The 20170-nt window shown below is 36.4% G+C and overlaps 1 protein-coding gene across 1 annotated transcript in view; it reads left to right on the forward strand.

Moving 5' to 3' along the window:
* The window catches only part of GBE1 (1,4-alpha-glucan branching enzyme 1), a 290866-nt gene extending 281286 nt beyond the window's left edge, over positions 1-9580 (forward strand). Inside the window, exon 16 of the mRNA XM_058731715.1 lies at positions 2587-9580. Within this exon, the coding sequence (XP_058587698.1) occupies positions 2587-2631 (45 nt within the window). The 3' untranslated portion in view covers positions 2632-9580. The remainder of the gene's footprint in view (positions 1-2586) is intronic.
* The last annotated feature ends 10590 nt before the right edge of the window (positions 9581-20170 follow it).

The raw sequence follows: 20170 nt of genomic DNA on the forward strand, positions 1-20170 counted from the left end.
TAAAATATGGCTTTTGTTGTTCTGATGGCATAGTCTGTAGCTATACGTTTCTGTATTCTGCGACTAGTTGCTGAGGAACCACTTAGAGGTAATGAGAAGTACAGGGGCTTCCCTTGATATTTCATTAATCTAAAACCTGGATTTTCTAGATTCGTGAAGGTTTCTACCCAATATTGTGGCAGCAGGATGTTAAATCTAATGTTATAATGTGTGAAACATATTAAAATATATATGAAAAAATGATGAATTTTCCTTGTGTGACAAAAACAATAAATTCTTGTGTGTACTTTACAAACTTCTCTCTATATAATACATATATACATATGTACCTCAAAATGTATTATATTAGAAATCTGAAGGTAATATAAAAAGTTAACATAAACTCAATATTGGACAAAAGTAAAAATTAAACTTGGGTAAAATGATATGTATTTATTGACAGTTACAGAAATGAAGTTAATAATATTCAGCTTTAGTTTCTTTCTTTTGAAGGAGCATTCCCAAATACAAATGATTCTTGTCCCCTTTTCCCAAATACAAATGATTCTTGTCCCCTTTGGCCAGTTATTTCTGGTATTGTTCATAGTCCTAGTACAAGTATTATGTGGGCCCCTTCTTGACTTTCTGGCTGGCTAGCCAAATGTCAGTTTAAAAAAAGATAAGGTTGTTATTCATTCATTATTGTTCATTTGTGTATTGAGATACTGTGCCAGGTGCTAGGAATGTAAAGATAAATAAGTAATAGAATTTCACAATTTAGTATGCTGACTGTAGTCTCAAAGGAGCAAATAGATTTGTTGTTGTGGCAGAATCTACAACTTTTCTATCCAATGCCCATTCTTCTGTCTTCCATAATAATAGAATCATTATTTAGTTGCCAAAAGACATCATATTTCCATCTGTGTGACTAAATTCCAAGCAAAGATGTTGGGTAGAACTTCCAGGAAGTCTCCTTAAAATGGAAAATAGACAATTAAGGCATTTACTAATAACAACCTTTACCTTCTCCTTCAGCTGCTTGGTATGTGGATAAAATGGCTGGAGGTCTACATCTCTCTTAGCTCATGAGACATCTTTACATGCTAGATGGTAGAAGAGAAAGTTGGAAGATGTTAGATTCTTGATGATTGTAGGCCAATCATACAACAATGGACTACCTTTACTCCAGATTTATTTTATGTTATTTTAGGGGCGCCTGGGTAGCTCAAGCATACGACTCTTGGTTTAGGCTCAAGTCATGATCTCATGGCTTTGTGGCTTCGAGCCCCACAGAGCCCGCTTGGGATTCTCTTTCTCCCTCTCTAGCTGCCCCTTTCCTACTCTACTACTCTACTACTCTACTACTCTAAATAAACTTAGAAAAATTATTTTATGTTATTTTATTATTTTATTTTATTTTTTAAGTAGGCTTCATGCCCAGTGCAGAGCCAAACACAGGGCTTGAAGTCATGAGCTGAGATCAAGAGTTGGATGCTTAATCGACTGAGCCACCCAGGCGCCCCTGGATTTATTTTTTGTAAAAGAAAAATCAGCCCTTATATATTACTAATCTATTTAAGATTTTTCTGTTACATGTAGTTAATCCAAACATAAATGATTCACTTATCAATGAAACTAAATGATCAAATTGATGAAAAAAATCAAGAGCTAGGACTCGTATATATAAGATTCCAGTAGGTGAATAAGGCTGTTGATATATAGAGAGAATGAATATTAGTATATTAGAAGAGGAAACTACATTAAGCATTTTCTAAACACATATTAATTCATTCAACATGAGTACCTAGTTCAAAGTCTAACTAGAAAAAAAAGATAAAGAATAACGATAGAATGATAAATCTGGACCAGTGTCCTTCAGTGTCTAAGTTAAGAAGGTTGAATTCTATTTTACTTATGATATAGTCATTAGGATTATTCACAATGTAAGAAAAAATGATATTTAGAGATGAATGGATGGACCTTAAAATCTACTACTCTAGTGGTTTTCAAAATGTGCTATGAGGGATCCCCATGAGAACTACAAGGTGGTGGGAGGTCTGGGGCAAAGAATTCGGGGTCATTAAGTCTATGTAAACCATATCTCTCATTCAGAGTAACTCTACTTTTCCCTGTTTGTAATTCCACATAGTATTTTTTGAAAAGAATATTCCAAGGCAAACAAAAGTATGAAATCTACCAACTTATACCAATCCTTTCCCTTTTACTTGTTGGAAAATGTTGACTCAGAGGAGCCTTTTGCCCATGATTCCATAGTTAAGATTTGACCACACTTTTACAGAACATGAGCCAAATCCCTCTATTATGTTATGGTGCACATAGCACTGTGCCTCGGGAGGAAGCTCTGAAGTATACTCTTTAGGGGAGAAATGTTGGTGACTGGGAGACTGCTTATAAAGTCCAATGTGATTGCTGCTCCAGACACGGGGATGGCCTGAAGCCAGAGTAGCTTCAGTACCACTGCACAGGTAGGAACATGTGTCAATCACCCTAAATGCATTTGAATACCCTTTCATTGACACTGTAACCAAATTCCTGCTCTTAATTCCCTGTGTTTTAAATAGTCCAATGGTTTCTCTTTTTTTCCAGTTGCATCCTGACTTAGGGACAGATCAGTGCCCTACTTTTTGCTGAAGAGAACTGGTGAGGTCAAAAATTGAACCTGCACTGTGACTTTGCAACCTGTAGCCTCGAATGTTCAGTCGGACATTTGGACTCATCAGTCCTGAGGACATAAGAGATGAAAGATTATTCCAGGCTAATTTCCTGGTAATGTTTTGGCTGGAGAATTTAAACCCTGAGAATTTGCCTCCTTAATTTTATTATTTTATTTAAAAAAACTTTTTAAAAATGTTCATTTATTTTTGAGAGAGAGACAGAGCACAGTGGGGAAGGGTCAGAGAAAGAGGGAGGCACAGAATCCGAAGCAGGCTCCAGGCTCCAAGCTTTCAGCCTAGAGCCCGACACAGACCTCAAACTCACCAACCACGAGATCATGACCTGAGCTGAAGTCTGACACTTAACTGAATGAGCCACCCAGGCACCCCTCCCCCTTAATTTTAGTGCACTCAGAAGTAAGCATCTTTCCTATAGTCCTTGTGCTCATCTATATCTTGCCATTATTTTCCAAGAGTCACTTGGAGTCCCCATATTTGCTTTCATTAGGCTCTACATTCCGGCTAACTTCCAGTGATAATGTTTTTCACTGTATCGTATGGACTACCATCTCATTTTTCACTAATGATGGAGTCACTATTACCTTCATTTCTTTCTATGCAGGGTAACCGATGCAAAGATTCATCTTTAGGTGGCTCTTTACCTAGGATATTCTTCTGGTGCCAAATATTGTATCAGTCGGGGGCAGTCAGGAAAACACACATCACTACAGGTATTACAAATACAAAGTGATTTATTTTAAGAACATGAAAGGGCTGGTAAAGCAAAGGTAAGGAGGATTACTTCAGGCCTTCAGAAATTCCAGAAATATAAGACTTACAGAAAAGCCACTACTAATAAACTTGGCTCTCTGCAACACCAAAGCCAGTGATTCTCAGGAGGATGCCCAGATACTGCTAGAAGCTGCGGTTGATTATTGCAGCTGCCTACAGCACTAACGTAGGTAATTCTCAGGAGAATGCCTAGAAGCCCCTGGCAATACCCCCCTCCTGCCATCTGCTAATGACCTTCTCTGAGGAGGGTGAGGAAGTTCCTCAGCAAAGATACCAAAATACAGCACAGGACACAAGCAACCACTGTTGGAACTGAATTGGTCGTGTACCCAGTCCTTGCTTGCACAGTAATGAGAAATCCTAAAGATGACTGAACAAGCTGAAACCATGCAAAAGCACCTTGTGATCAAGAAGAAAGTTTTCATTGTTTTACAACCTTGCAAAATTTTTGTCAAAGCACTAAAGTGTCTCTTACTCTAGGTGATAAATGTAAAGGAAAATGAAGAAAAAAAAAGTAGCAAAACTAATATTATTTGATGCACAGTGATTGAAAACACTTGAAACACTGACAATGAATGTGTTCGATTTCTCTGTATAAAACACGTCAAGAGTAGTTTGAACAGTGCTTGCCTTTTTGTCCTATAACTTCCAATATGGAGAGAACATCGTTTCTATGTCTTGGCGAATTGTACTCCTTTATCAGTTAAAATCAGCTGCCAATATTTTATGCTTTGAACTTTCAGTGCCATGAAATATCTCTGAGGATTCCTTGAATGTAGTTTTTTTGGCCAGCATCACTTCCTCTGGGACACCTTTATCCTTTTTCCCAAAACCACTTGCCTCATTTATGTCAATAAGCCACCTTCAGTAGACAAGTGAGTATCTAGCTACACATCAAGAGTCTCTTGAATGTTGGTAGTGGCAACATTCCCACAGTCAGAGATTTGTTTCCCAGAACTTCACTTACATTTGATTCTAATTTTCCTTCCAGCATTTATAACTTACCATTTCTTTCCTATACTTTCATTTTTCTTGTCCAATTCCCATTTCCAATGATCCATTTTTGTGAAAATAGCCTGTGGGTTTATCATGGAAGACAAGGAGTCAACACAACTATATGAAATTTGCATGAATGGAAAACCAGACATACAGTGATGAATAACCAACATACTTTGAAAGAAGTGATGCTATTGGCCACTAATCATGATGTAGAGATGTTACTTACATAAGGATTTATAGACCAAAAAGCTATCAGAAAGTTCATACTTTATGCAATTACATGGCCAACAGACCATGGCAACTGAAATTTGAAACTTGTTTAGAACTGGTAACATTTAGGGGCACCTGGGTGGCTCCGTTGGTTAAGTGTCTGACTTTGGCTCGTGTCATGATCTCACGGTTTGTGAGTTTAAGCCCAACATCAGGCTCGGCACTCAAAACAGAGTCTACTTTGGAACCTCTGTCTCCCTTTCTCTCTTCTCCTCTGTCACTTGTGCTCCCTCTCTCTCAAAAATAAACCTAAAAAGAAAAAGGAACTAGTATCATGTAACTAAAGGATGATGACCAAAATTCTTATATACTGGAACCTTGCAAGGGAAGGATTACCTGGCTTGGTGACCAGTTGGGGTCCTATAATTGTGTCAGGAGTAACAGTTGAAAGGAAAATAAAACATCAATGATGACTTTAAAAATTCAAAGAGGAAAAATGTTAACACAAATAAGTGACATGGAAACTAGTGGAAGAGATGTTAAGGACAAATGAGGATACTGATTTTGAACCTGTTAAATTTTAGATCCTGAGGCTAATCCATGTGGAAGGGTCCAGCAGGCTATTACAATTTCAATCTATATTTCAAGAGATTTAGGAACCAGAGATATAAATTTGAATACCATCCACAATATGGTTGTAAATGAAATTAGGAGATAGTTGTTGAACACATACCAAGCCCTCACACATATTTGGTATGTAGAAAATGAGAAACCAACAGAATGGTAGATGTTAGCATCCCAAGAGACAGAATCAAGTCAGAAAGGAAAAAAAAAATATGTGACAAAGGGAAATGAGTTTTTAGAACAAAAGTAACAGCAACAATGACAAGAGGAAGGCAATGGTAAGGAATGGTGCTGAGAAGCAAGGCAAGTCCACAGTAAAAAACCATTATTAGATCTCCCATTTAGAATGTCCATGGTGATTCTTTATGAGAAAACGATCAATGAAATGATGGGAGGTAGGATGAAAAGAGACAGGAAAACATTGAGAAGTGGGCAGTAGACATTGATGACTAGCAAATGTGGGTTATACTTTTGAGATGTTGGTTACAGGAAGAAAGGAGAGCTTGGTAGTACACCTGGAGAAGAAAAGCATAGTCTCTTTCCTTAAGAGAGGAAAGTATACATTTTGCTGCAGAGAAGGGGCCAGTAGCGAGATAAAAATTGAAGATGTAGATTCAGAAGAAGTGGAGAAAGCCAGAGTTGAGAACAGATGGAACGTGACTTGGACATGAGTAAGGGTAATTTTTCTTGAGAGACAGAAAAGAAGGAGACAGCAAGTAAGATTTTTAGGTGAAAAAGATGGAAACATGTGGAGCCTTCATTAGCACCTCTCTTCACCTTGAAGAGAAAGAATGCAATGTCAAGTTGAGAACTTGTGAAGAGTTGAGAATCGTTTATAATATTTGTTATAGGAGTTGGTAAAACAGATCTAAAGGAATTGTTCAGTACTTGGGTGACCTCATCTGGTAGGTCAGATCACATGACTTGGACCCACGGATAAGTTGAATTTCTATGAAATTTTTTTCTATTTCAGTTCTTAGCTACCTGAAAGTTGGATTGGAAAAAAGGAACAATAGTGTTTCTCAAAGGATCATGATTTAGCAGAAAGTTAAGCAAGAAAGTGATATTTTAGTGTTAGGATAAAATTTTTAAAAGGATGTCTGAATGAGAAGTGTAAAACCAGTATGAAAGAATTGAGAATATATGTTGACTATAGGACAAGGTGACAGTGAACGTCAAGTTTATTAAGAAGTGGCAAGCAATTCCTTGTTTAAAAAAAAAGAATTTGTCTTTACAGGTGTTCAGTGAATGTTCACCAATGTCAAATACTTTATCTTCAAGTTCAAGTACGTAATTATATTCATACAACTCTAGGGTGCCTGTTCAAGCCCTTCATGTGTTTATCTCTTTTTCAGAGAATTATGTCAGACTCTTGGATCTTCTACTTTTGTCTTGGGAAGGTTTTTTCTATGGGACTCATTGGTGACATTATTCAATGTAATTTCATTTTTGTTTCTTTTCTATCAAATAGATTTTCCCACAGCTTTAAAAGAAAAAAAAGCTTATTATTGTGTGAAAAGGGAGATTTTTGCCTTTTTTTTTTTTAAGAGAACCTAATAGCTTCATGTCTTTTGGTTCATGAGCAGGGAGAAACAAGTTACAAGTATCTTTCCTCCCACGTAATATTTTTTTTTTTTCATTTGGGTATGTTGTTTGGTAAACCATGAACTGAGGATGAGCCATATCTGTTTGTGAGCTTGGTATAGATGTGCACACATCAGTTCTATCAACATATCTGCCATTCTTGCTTTGGAGTCACCTGGAAAAAGGAAACACTTGATTAAAAGAGGAAACCTAACTGGGATGAAGCTTTGAGCTACTGAGAATAAAGAGAAATTCATTCTATTACGTATAGACTCACATCTTAAATGGTCACTGATCAAAGAACTTAAATTATATTCGAAGTACATATATTAAAAATCAGAAACTGGAACCTTGATATACTCAACAAAGATATAAGTAAAGTCACAATCAACCTGAGGACTCTGTATAATTGCCAAAGTTATAACAGTAATTTTTTGGATTTAACTACTCTATTCCCAGAATATGGTGTCTGGTCTATGAATGAAGAAATCTGACCATAGCACACTGAGAGGATAGTGGGAGAAGAAAAGATACACATGCTGAGGCCGCCAGCCAAGAGACTGAGCATAAACAAGAAATGGCTAAGAAATACATCTATATATGAATATGTGCATACAATATCGTTATTTAAGTGTAGGCTCTAAACTTTTCTCGAGATCACCCCTGGGAAGCACAGCAGTTCACAACTATCAAAAGTTTGGTTAAAAAATGCTTTTGATGTGGCACTTGCTAGTTATGTGCTGAGTCAAGTGACAAGGAAAGAATACTCATTATACAATGCTTTAGAAACCCCAAAAGGTATTTTTACACCTTTGCGGATAAGCTGGTTAAGGGGTCTCAGGAAGACAATAATTTAGCAGAAATGAAGGGATTGAAGGTATTTAAATTTCTGTGTACACCTCTAGATTGATTTCCATATGCCCCTACTTCCAGACTTCTCTTTGCTCCTGCTAACCTGCTGATGCTTCAGCTGTCCCATCTGACTCCATCTTCCTTTCCTGCCAAAGTCTTCTTGCACAAAACCCACTTTGAATTTCCTTAAAGAAGATAACGTAAGAAGAGCATCTACCATATAGGATGTAGTGGTTTTTAATACAACAACTGAAATGAATTTGATTTCTTGACCCACCGATTTCCCTAAACTAATAGCATGTAACATTTCCTAGTGACTTCTCTTTTTTAAGTGTTGTAGTTCATTACTATGAGCATTTCATGTATTTGTGTCTTGGTTCCTTAGCCATATTACAGATCTTCCTCAACCTATGATTTGGTTATGTCCTGATAAACCTATTATAAGTTGAAAATATCTTAAGTCAGGGCACCTGGGTGACTCAGTTGGTTAAGCATATGACTTCAGCTCAGATCATGATCTCACAGTTCATGGGTTTGAGACTTGCATTGGGGCTCTGTGCTGACAGCTCACAGCCTGGAGCCTGCTTTGGATTCTGTGTCTCCCTCTCTTTCTGCCCCTCCTTTGCTCATACTCTGTCTCTCTGACTCTCTCTCTCTCTCTCTCTCTCTCTCTCTCTCTCTCAAAACTAAACATTTAAAAAAAAATTTTTAAAGAAAATGTCATAAGTCAAAAATGCATTTTAATACATCTAACCTACCCAACATCATAGCTTAGCCTAGCCCACCTTAAATGTGCTGAGAACACTTATATCAACTTACAGTTGGACAAAATCATCTAAAACAAGGCTGTTTTATAATAAAATGTTGAATACCTCATGTAATGTGTTGAATACCAAACTGAAAGTAAAAAACAAAATAGCTGTACACGTACAGAATGGTTGTAGTATTTGTTTACCCTTGTGATCCTGTGGCTGACTGGGAGCTGTGGCTCAAGGCCATTGCCGAGAGTCATGAGAGAGGATTGGACCGCATATTGCTAGAGTGGAAGATCAAAATTTTAAATTCAAAATAAGATTTCTATTAAATGTGTATTACTTTCACACCATCATAAAGTTGAAAAATTTTGAGTTGAACCATTATAAGTCAGGGACCTCTGTATTACAAACCCTTGAAGCTCAATTCCTAATATGCTATGGTTTCCTCCCTCCTGCCTTTCCTTCCTTCCTTCCTTCCTTCCTTCCTTCCTTCCTTCCTTCCTTCCTTCCTCTCTCAACTCTTAATGCAATGTATTGCAGAGTGACAAGAGAATATGCTCAATTAATTTTTGCATGGAAAAATAGTTTTTCCAATAGAAGAGAGAATTTTCACCTAAATATATTATTTATCTCCTCAATGTTTTGCCTACAAAAAGCTCATGCAATGCAGGTCACTGACTCTGATATACTGAGATGATAATCTAATTTTCATTATGCAGTGGCTCAAACTAGGAGGGCTGATTGGATTTAGCTCTTTCATTTTGCAGGTGAGGAAACAAGCATGTTTACTCAGAAGACTTTAACTTCCTGAAGACAATGGAGGAAAACAGTAGCAACAACCAGGACAAAAGCCCCGTAACATTTATGCAGGGTTATTGTCTATGCTGAAATATGTTGTTTTCTGACCTGAATGGAAAAAATTGAATTTGTCTGGATTTTCTACAATATAAATTTGAGGCATAGGAATAATTTCATTACTTTTGAACCTAAGTCACTTTCACACTTAATTCTTCATAAAAATGTTTTCCGGCATATGAAAAGAATTAGAATTTCTTATGTTTGGACTGTCTTACAGTAAAGAGGTGGAAAATAGAATTAACTGCAACGAAATGGTGTGTTATGCATCACTTTAAATTATTCATTTTTTTTATTTCTTTTATTGAGCTTGAGTTCTTCCTCGTGATTGACCTTCAGATGCTTCTGAATATCTTTCTGCCACAGAACTGAGTAAACTAGAATCTAGCCTTCTTAGGTTATGAAGTACAAATTAAATTGACTCTCCTAGGGCTTAAGGCTGAGGTCACAGGGTGTCTTTTAATGGAAACTTAAGAATTGAATAGTCAAAGCTTTCTTTTTGAAAGCTAACGTCCACCTATAATCAAAGTCCATTTGTGCTTTGGCCTTGATAATTTTAGTGGTGACTTTATTACGAGCTGACTTTAGCAGTACTTTCGGCAAATTCTGATATGAAGAAGAACTGAGTGACATAAAAAGTATTCTACTAAGTAGTCAATATTTGATGAAATTCTTTAAAAACTGTCAAGGCAATCATTCAAGAAATGTATTGTGTTTCTAATGGCATACTAAGCACACAATGACAGCAAGGTGTGATTCACCATAGATTACCAATATCATGTTCCTGGGCACTCTGGCGAGGATGAAAAGTATATGACACTTTCCTTCAAATAGCTCAAAATATATTTGGAGATACAAAATAAGAGAATGGTTATATATATAAAATTGAGAGAAGGGAGAAGTTATGATAGGCTTGAATATTTAACTTTTTTTCTTTTTGAAACTGGATTCTATTTTTGCCACAGAGCAGGGCAGAATTCGGGGTCATCAATGAGAAAGGTCAGGTACAGAGATGAAACAATACTCACAAAGACACAAATGTTAGCATGAACATTGTATCTCAAAGGACAGAGAGAACATCAGCCAGAGTGAAAGAACTGTGCTTGGTGGGCATGGCGGGGAACAAGGCTGAAGATGTAGATTTGCAGAGGACTTAAAAGAACTGAGTATTGTACTCAGTGGAGAATCAATATTGTGTGTTTTTGAGCAGTGGAATTAGTTAATGACATCACTCCCCTGCAAAGATTAATCAGATTGATGCATTAAAATGATTGAAAAGGGAGGGGTGCCTGGCTGGCTCCATTGGCAGGCATGCAACTCTTGATCTCAGGGTCATGAGTTCAAGCACCACATTGGGCATGGAGCCTACTTTAAAAAAAAAAAAAAAGTTTAAAATGACTTGAAAGGGGAGAGAGGTGAAAGTTGGAGAAAATAGTTACAAATTTCCAACTGCTGAATGACTGCTGAGAAAAGGGAATGGAGAGGAATGTATAAATATAAGAGATACAAGGAAAAAAAAACAATTGAGTATTACAACTTAGGTGAAGAAAATGGAAGTGAAAACACAGTCAGCAATATGCCAACCTTACAAATGACCAAATATCTCTAATGAGTAATAAAATGTTCGGTGTGTTTACCTAGCCCCATCACCTTGACTGTCCAATGAATTTATTCATTAAAAGGTAATGTATCAATGTCAAACCAGTATGTAAGAGGCTGGCAAATAACAGGAAAGTGGCCTCACCTGATACTGCTCTCAGTCAAGAGAATGTGTACCCATTATGTTTTCCAGAATGCTCTTCGTGGCTGCCAAACAGGGATCAAATCTTTTTTCTTTATCATATAAAACATTACAATTTCCCAATATTTATTCTTCTACCCTTGTGCAGAATCCCTTCTTTCTTTGAGTTTCAAGCCACAGTCTACCCCTCTTCATAGCTATTATTCTTCAATTACCTATTACCCTCGCACATTTTTGACACATTAATACCTTAGTCATTGCTTCCTGTATCTAAGATATGATAAAAGGAGCTGCTGTTTCTCCCCTGAAATGTTGAAATCCAACATGCCTTTGTGTGACCACAATCTGTCTTCATTCAATCTCTCTCATACCTACACTGCTGGTACCAACAATTTCTCAAAGACTGTTAGCTGTTTTTGCTTTTACCAAAAGTAGGTAATAACATACACCCTCAAACGTCTTGTAGACCTCCCACAATGCCAACAAAGCAAAGCTCCAATTCTGAATTTATGCCAAAATCTACCACGTTCCCTTACCTATTTGCAATATATTATAGGGGTGCCTGGGTGGCTCACTCGGTTGAGCCTCCGACTTCAGCTCAAGTCATGATCTCACAGTTTGTGGGTTTGAGCCCCACATCAGGCTCTGTGCTGACCGCTTGCTCACAGCCTGGAGCCTGTTTCAGATTGTCTCCTTCTCTGTGCCCCTCCCCCGCTCACGCTTTGTCTCACTCTGTTTCTCAAAAATACATAAATGTAAAAAAAAATTAAAAAAAGAGATATATTATGAGAATACCCACAATCTTTCATCTCAGTCAGTTCCTCATATTGAAGAATACACATAGAGAAGAAAATACAAATATCTTATATGCCTAATATCCCTGTCCACCGTCTGAAAAAAATAGCACATTGCCAGTGGCTGTTTCTCTAATTATAGTGAGCTCTGTGTGGTGCATGTTCATGGGTATACATGTGTGTGTTCCCTCTTAGGGAATAATACAGATTACGTGAAAGAGGAATCAAATTGCTAATTTTACTGTAAATCAACCCTCACACTCTGCCTCCAATCAATTTCCTTTAACACCTTTTTCTTCTCAAGTTTCTTCCCCTTGCATCTCTAGTTTTTTGTTTTTTTTTTATTTTTTATTTTTAACGTTTATTTATTTTTGAGACAGAGAGAGACAGAGCATGAACGGGGGAGGGTCAGAGAGAGGGGGAGACACAGAATCCAAAACAGGCTCCAGGCTCTGAGCTGTCAGCACAGAGCCCGAGGTGGAGCTCGAACTCACGGAAGGCGAGATCATGACCTGAGCCGAAGTCAGCCGCTTAACCGACTGAGCCACCCAGGCGCCCCTTGCATCTCTACTTTTGTGCGATGTCTCATCCTTTTCCCCATAGAATAAATGTGCCTAGAGGTTTTCCAGATTATGTGTGGGCAGTGCAAGAATTACAAAAGGATTTAGGACTTGAAAACTTTGCTCCCCTGTTTAGCAAAATTTTAAATAAATGAAAAAAAATAAGGATAAGTTTTACATTGTATGTGTGTATGTGTGTGTGTGTGTCTGTGTGTGTGTGTCTATTTGTGGATTATTGATGTTCATACCCAACTAAAGTATAAGAAAGAAACTTTAAATTAAATGTAACATCATATTTACATGTCTCTACCATTCTGAGTAGTACAATATTCTTTTACTTAAGAAAACCAAAGTCCCAACATGGTTCCTTGATTCTCTCATCAGAAGGGATTAACGTACAAGTTTTCTTGACCTGAAAAGTAACCTTTAGCTGACAAAGCATGTAAGAAAATGAAAAACAGCAGTGTTTCTACTCTTATCCATTTTTTTTTTCTGGTCTCTTCTGATGTAAAAATAGTTCGGCCTTCAAAAAACTATTGTTTTATATCTGCATATGTTAAGGAAAGTTTTAAATAATTAAGGTGCTTTCCTGAAGTGAGCATACATATAAATTTAAAATTTAAGGCTAAGCAATAAAGTATTCTCTTTGAATTAAAGTGAACTTGCTGAAATGATTCATTAAATCCTTAAAAATAATTCAAACTTCAAGAATATATACTAACGAATATTTCTTATCCAGCTTGCAAATTAACTTGAGAGAGTCTACAAAAAAATAGCTATCGATATAAGAATACTGATAAATCATACAGATTCATGATTTTATTATAAAAGTTCATTAACACATGAAACTTATATGAATATATATATGTGTATATATGTATACACATATATATGGAGAAAGAGAGAGAGTATATAATTGGGAACTTCACAAAGCCAGTGATTTTGCATGTAGATTTTCCATTTTTCTAAATGTACCCTTAAATCCCCAAATATATAAATTTATTGCAACAAAGTATTACCTAAAGAAGCAGAGAATACAAAGATTGGAAATGGCTTTTCAGAAATACCAAACCTTTTGCAGTTTGTCACCTTGGACTTGGCTTAATGATACCAGTCAAATAAAGCCAGCCACATGAATGGTTCAAAGAACAATTGAATAATATGAAGAAGTTAGAAATTCCATGGAGACAAGTATTACTTATTTATTCTCTAAGTAATAATTTTTAAAATAAAGACTCTTCTTTCTCCATAGATATAAATTACTCACACTTAATTTGGTTAAGATATAATAATATTTATAAACCTGAAGATTAAACCAATTATCAAAAATACATTTTAAAGAAATTTCTAAGTTTCTTAGTAACATGAAGGTAATGATGTACAGAGATGTAGGTAATGTGAATTCTCTAGACCAAGCAATTCTTGGTTAACATAGGAATAGACTAGATCTTTACTTTCCTGAAAAATAGAAAAATATATTTATTAAATGTTGGGTTTTAACTGGACACTGACTAGGCATTAATATACTATCTTTGTAACTGAAGTGACTGATGCTCAGGTAACTGTCCAAAAATTACATGTTTAGTAAGCAGGAGGAAAAGATTTTTAAATTCAGGTTTGCTTGATCCTGAAGACTATAATCCTTCCACTATAACTGATTTCTATTATGTCTACTTTTCTATGATTCTATATGCATTTCACAGGTATTCATTATGTGATCTTTTAAATAACAGATACATGCTGATTTATGAAAAAAAATACATTGTAAGTCACACCATTTTGGGAAAGTAAATTGGCAATATGTAGCAGATACCTATAGAAGTAACTGAAAACAGAATTTCTGGAAACTGTCTAGCCCAATAAATAGGAAAGGCTAGAATGTTGCTGGACACAATTAGAATTAGGTGCTTGGATGTTGCTAAAGAAAAAAAAAATGTCAATGACACTTGTTAAAGATAAGAAAGAGTTTATTCAAAAGATGCCATTAGGATAGAAATAGGGACCATTGTGAGCGGTTCTTGCAATGGAAGAGAGATATTGGCCTCAACTCCAAATACAGCATAGGCAACTGGGAATCTATATGCAAGGAGCATAGTGTGGGTCAGTGTATGGAAAATTGCTAAGAGGAAACATCAGGGGTAGGGGAAGATTCTGGCTAAACTAACCTAAAAGGAGTCTTGCCAAAGGCAGGCCAGTGTGATCAGATATTTTCTGGGGGATGGTAGAGGATAAAGAAACTCAATGAGGTAATGAAGATGATCAGATGAAGAGAATGGGAGACTCTAGCTAAACCAACTTAGCAGAATTCTTGTGAAAAATAGACAAGGCAGAAACAAACATGGAAGCCCAAAAGTGGAGGCCTCATTGTAAAAGTTCAGGGGAGCCCGAGTAGAGTTTGTTAGAGAAGAGAATCTTTGTCAATGCCTTCAAGACTTTTATACCTTCTCTTCCTGCTCATCTTTGTGTTCTAGCTTCCCTGAAACCCACAAGACTGGGGCTGTGGTCACCAGTAGCTCTGGGCATATGGGTTTTAAAGATGAAATGAAATCAGTTTGCAACCACCCCTCCCTGACTTCCACAATCCCTAGTTACAAAGCTCTTGGGAAAATGTCTTAATCTGGCTTGAACCATGTGTCTATCCCCTGGATGAATCACAGTTTAGCTAGGGATGTAGGGAACTATGACAGGCTGAGCTTGGATCAGGTGCTCATTCTTCAACAAGTCACTGTTGCCAGGAAAGTACAAGCACACAAGCAACAAATAATCCTGCTCCCTTCAAAACACTTTCCAACGAAGGAGGTAGGGCACTATTTTGGAAAAACAAGACAATCAATGTATCTCACATAATCCAAAATATTTCCTCATTTGTGTAAACAAATTCAAAAGAGTTCCAGTCATTGTGACCAAATGGGTTTAAATTATCAAATCAAAGGTTGTTTTTATCATGTATAACAAATTATACTAAAGAAGAAATCCAAGGAAAAGAGAAGGTTCTTTACATAAAATGTCCATTTTAATGTAACAGTCGATGTTCATTACCACCTAACATTCCATTTTTCCCTCATCCTTTTAATAATCTAATTTTTATATGGGTATTGACTCCTCTGCAGTTAAGGTGATTTTATCAGCGAAATTCCCCAGCGATTATTTCAATGACCCTGACTGAAGTCAGTCAGTGATGGCCTTCTGCTGGCCACAGGGCTCAGGTACCAGGATTAATGTAACTCATGACCATGAAATTGGACAGAGTTTTTTCCTGGGAGTGACAGAAAACAGGTCTACTGAGTCTTTATGTGAGAAAAGTCAGGGAAAAATATGTTCTCTGCCCTGCCACCCATCTTGATTTTCGGACATGTGAAGCCTGGTATTACTGGAGGCATTTTGAAAACATGAAAGAAACTGGTCCTGTAGCCAATGGCCCTGGAAGGACAAGCTAAGGAATTACAGAGAAATGGAATCAGCACCATTGTATTAAGTCAATGGAAACTTTTCTTTTTTTTTGGATATACAGCTATCTAAACAAATATGTATCCTTCAAACTTAAGTTATTTATTATCTTTTCTTATATTACTTCTGTTACAAACAATCTTGAGACATGGAGCTTTAATTACAATGCCATTACAAACAATATAAGTAACCAACCAAAGATTAGTGGGAAATAAATTTTTAAATATCCACTCTACTTTTAACCTGTTCTAGATTAGAAAATCAAATATGCATGGCTTTTAGAACTGTGTCTAAAAAGGAAGTCAAGAGTTTTTAGTAAGGGATTTGTCTAATATACCAAATTCTGGAATAAAGACATTGAGTTTTTTCATGTGGGCTATTTAAATACTTCAGGACAGATGGAGTCAGGAGAAACTATCTTACCATTTGCTAATTACAAAATGAAGAGTTCACTTGTGTGTGGAAGGGATTTTTCTGTTAAATCTCTTAAAATTGAAGGGATTGTTTTTAGTAATATTTACACTGAATTAATTTGGATTTTGCCCTGAAGTAGGCTTGTTGCCAACTGACATGTAAAATTTGGATCTGTGATGAATCTTGAGCTAGAAGGCCCATTAGTCAAGATGTCATATGATCCTTCAAATTACTGAATGCACACTAAGTTTTAATGGGGTTCGTTAGTTGTTCCCAGCTAATGACAGAGCTGGTCTGTTATCAGTACCATTTTGTTCATAGTGTTCTGATCTCCCACACAAAAACATCTAGTAAAAGTGTTCCTTTTCTTTCACTAAAATTACACTTTTTCAGCTGAATGAATATTTTTGAAAGAAAAGTGAACTATTGGCCTAAATACTCTTTAAATCTATAACACTTTGAATTAACATCTTTGGGTTGAATTTAGCTCTCAATGGATAGTATTTTTTCTGACATCAATTTGAAGCTCCAGGAAGACCATATGGAAATGATGACTAAAATGTTTACTCGAAGCTTTAAATACAATTATTTTTATGGTTATCTTTAATGTATCTACTTTGTTTAATAGCAGCCTTTAGTCCTTGTTTTTGCTCCAGCTAAGGCATATAATGTGCTGTCTGGTGTAACAAAGTGTTATTAGAAGCAAAATCTTTAATATCTAATTTGCTAATTCCAATTTTACACTTTTTGATCTGAGATGCAGATGTAAATTGGATCAAAGAGAAAACATTTCACTTGGAGAAATTTTACCAGAAGGTTTAAAAACAAATATCTTTTTTTCTTTTCCTTTTTTAAGAAGGATGAAACTTTGATTGTTTTGTGAAGTCCTGTGGAGTTTGAGCCTCTAAACAAAAGAAAGTAAGGGGAGGATTCTAGAAATCTCCGGTTTATATGGAAGGAATTTGCTTCATGGGAAATTTCCCTCAGACTCAGTCCATATGGATTATCCTTTAAAATGTTTTCATCAGTTTTGCCTTTCTGCCTTCAATTGAAATGAGCCTAGCCCTTGAATGTTGCTGAATTTATAGCTCTAGTAAAACAAACTCTTCTGGCTTTTCCTACACACAATTGGGTTTTTTAGCTGCTCCAAAGATTTGAGCTACAGTAGTTTGCTTCATTATTAAAGACATATGATGCCTGTTGTACAGATTTCCCGTTGGGCAACAGAGCTGATAAAAGAATAAAGAATTTCAAGAATCTGTATCTCGAAAGTAAGTCCCAAGATATCTTTCTTTCATTTTTTCAAGTTGTAGGAAAGCTTGCAAAATAATTTCCATTTTTATTTAGCTTTGTACTTATTGTACAAAAGCTGTGTGAGAACACAGCATTTATCAGATGAAATTATTTGCCCTCTGAAATAAACATGTGTTATTTTACCCTTTTGCCCACCATTGGTGAGAATAATGAGAACTTCCTAAAACTGGGTATTTGAAGTCAGTCCTAATCAGAATCTTGATTGCGGGTACAGTATAATCCCAAAGGGAGCAAATGTGGTTTACTGTTCAATGTTTCAGACTCTTTACTAGGACACTTTATCCCAAGTACTTTTTTTTTTTTTTGTGGCCACTTGTGAAGTGTTTTTAATGGTAACAGCTTATACCCAAACTAATGCCCTAATTTCAGTCCTGTGGTCCTGTGATTAGAATGTCACTGTGTTAAATCTATCAAATTGCCAGGTCCTTTGTAGGCACCTTGGAAGCAGAGTGTGTAAGCTGCAATGAGGTACCTTGCATTTGTATGGCAGGGGAGAAAGTCCATCCTAATCCAGATGTGCTCTCATCTACTGATCTACATAGCTTTCCACAGATACATTCAGTGGCCGTGAGACTCCTTTCATTAGTGCAAAGGAGGGCAGCAGAAGTTAAGACAGGGATTCACAAGGGGAGGCAATCTATTAGAAATCAGCCCAGAAGCAAGAGCTGGCAATGTTCATTCAAAAGTGGTTTTTCAGCTTCTGCAGAGTCAGCCAATGACAGAGGGCTTGTATCCAGACGTCACAAGGGAGAGAAACACAGTCTAGAATTTAGCATGTAAGTCCTTTAACTGTCTGAGTTGAAGGTGCTAGAGCTGTACAAACAAGGTGCTGTACCTATAGCTTTAAAGATATATTTTTAGGGGCGCCTGGGTGGCTCAGTCGGTTGAGCGGCCGACTTCAGCTCAGGTCATGATCTTGCAGTCCGTGAGTTCGAGCCCCACGTGGGGCTCTGTGCTGACAGCTCAGAGCCTGGAGCCTGTTTCAGATTCTGTGTCTCCCTCTCTCTGACCCTCCCCTGTTCATGCTCTGTCTCTCCCTGTCTCAAAAATAAATAAAAACGTTTAAAAAATTTTAAAAAAAGATATATTTTTAATAAATAGAAAATATTATTTGAGATATAATCCTTAAATTTGCAGGAATCCTTTTGTGTCCCAGCCATGAGTCCAGTGCTGCACAAATGCCTTGCTAATGGTGAGTGTCCAGTAAGCAGTTGTTAAATGTAATAACCCCAAACTATTGCTTAACTTCTCCTGCTCAAGTCTATTGCATCATTGGCTCCTGAAAAATGCATTTTCTTAACTTACTCCTTGCCTCTAATTTTCCCCTTTAGTTTTTTTTTTTTTTTTTCAGCTTTATCTTCCCTGGTTGGAAAGCTACTGAAGTTAGAAAATAATGGAAGTCAAAGGCTGAAGTAGAATTTAAAGAGAAAAGGTAAAACAGAATTTTAATTTTATACTTGGGGAAATTGCAGCCCATAGAGGTGGAACATTTTAATAAAAATCACAAAGTCAGCTGGTTGTAGAAGTTACAACTAAGAATCATGTCTTCTAAACCTCAACATCCGTACTTTTCAAATAATTGGAATGTGTCCATATTTTTTAATGTGCTGTCGTATGAGAGAATGATTTTATATTCACTACCCTGAACATAGTAAACAATATTTATTGAGCACTTATTTGACAAGCACTACTTTTTATATAAATTATTTCAATTAAGTCCTTAGAATACTATGAAGTAATTTATCTCAATTTTACATGAATCATTTTACATATATAATACTTATTTACGTTTATTGCTATATATATTTATATCAATCTATTTATCTTTCCATCTATGTAACTTTTTATGGCCCCAGAAAATAGGTAGATGCAGAACTGTTTAAAAACAGTGTAGCCTATGTAGGAAGACTCCCTTTAGTTCACTCAATAAGCCGATGCAAATGCCCAGGAATTAAGCATAAGCCAAAAATAGTCAAAATGCTAGAACTTAACCACCGTATACTCAGAATACACAACACATTAATTTCAAAATCAAACACTGAAACAAACAATACAAATAAACACAAGTAACTTGGTGCACAGCTAGTATTTTAGCAAATGTACATGCATTTCCAAAGATTATTAAGCATCTTTATTGTGCTAAAAACATAGTTATTGATTTCCTGATAGAGTCTCAAAAAGTTAAGGCAAGATATAACTGGGGGAAAATGCAAACTTTTGTAGCATAGTAGTCCATTTGAATCGGCAATGAACAATACTTACATAGTCATGATGATGTAAATGGTAAATGAGCTGCGTCAAATGCTGTGGTAGACTCCTTTTGGTGACTAAAGGATGGAATGTAGGTGGTGATGACCGAAAAATGGAAAACTAAACCTTCAATCATCATAGCAGGCAGGAAGCAGATGCTGTAAGTAGATTATTGAACAGTCTGAACTCAAAGGGGTAGAACAGGGGAAAATATCATTTTTCTCCATCACTGTGTTTAAACCTGCTCTGTCAGATCTCCTTCCCCCATCACATCACCTTCCAGCCATTTTCATTTTTAAGAGAAAGTGAATTGTGACCACTACCA

The sequence above is a fragment of the Neofelis nebulosa genome, chromosome 5 (genome assembly GCF_028018385.1).
Source record: "Neofelis nebulosa isolate mNeoNeb1 chromosome 5, mNeoNeb1.pri, whole genome shotgun sequence".
Lineage (NCBI taxonomy): Eukaryota > Metazoa > Chordata > Mammalia > Carnivora > Felidae > Neofelis > Neofelis nebulosa.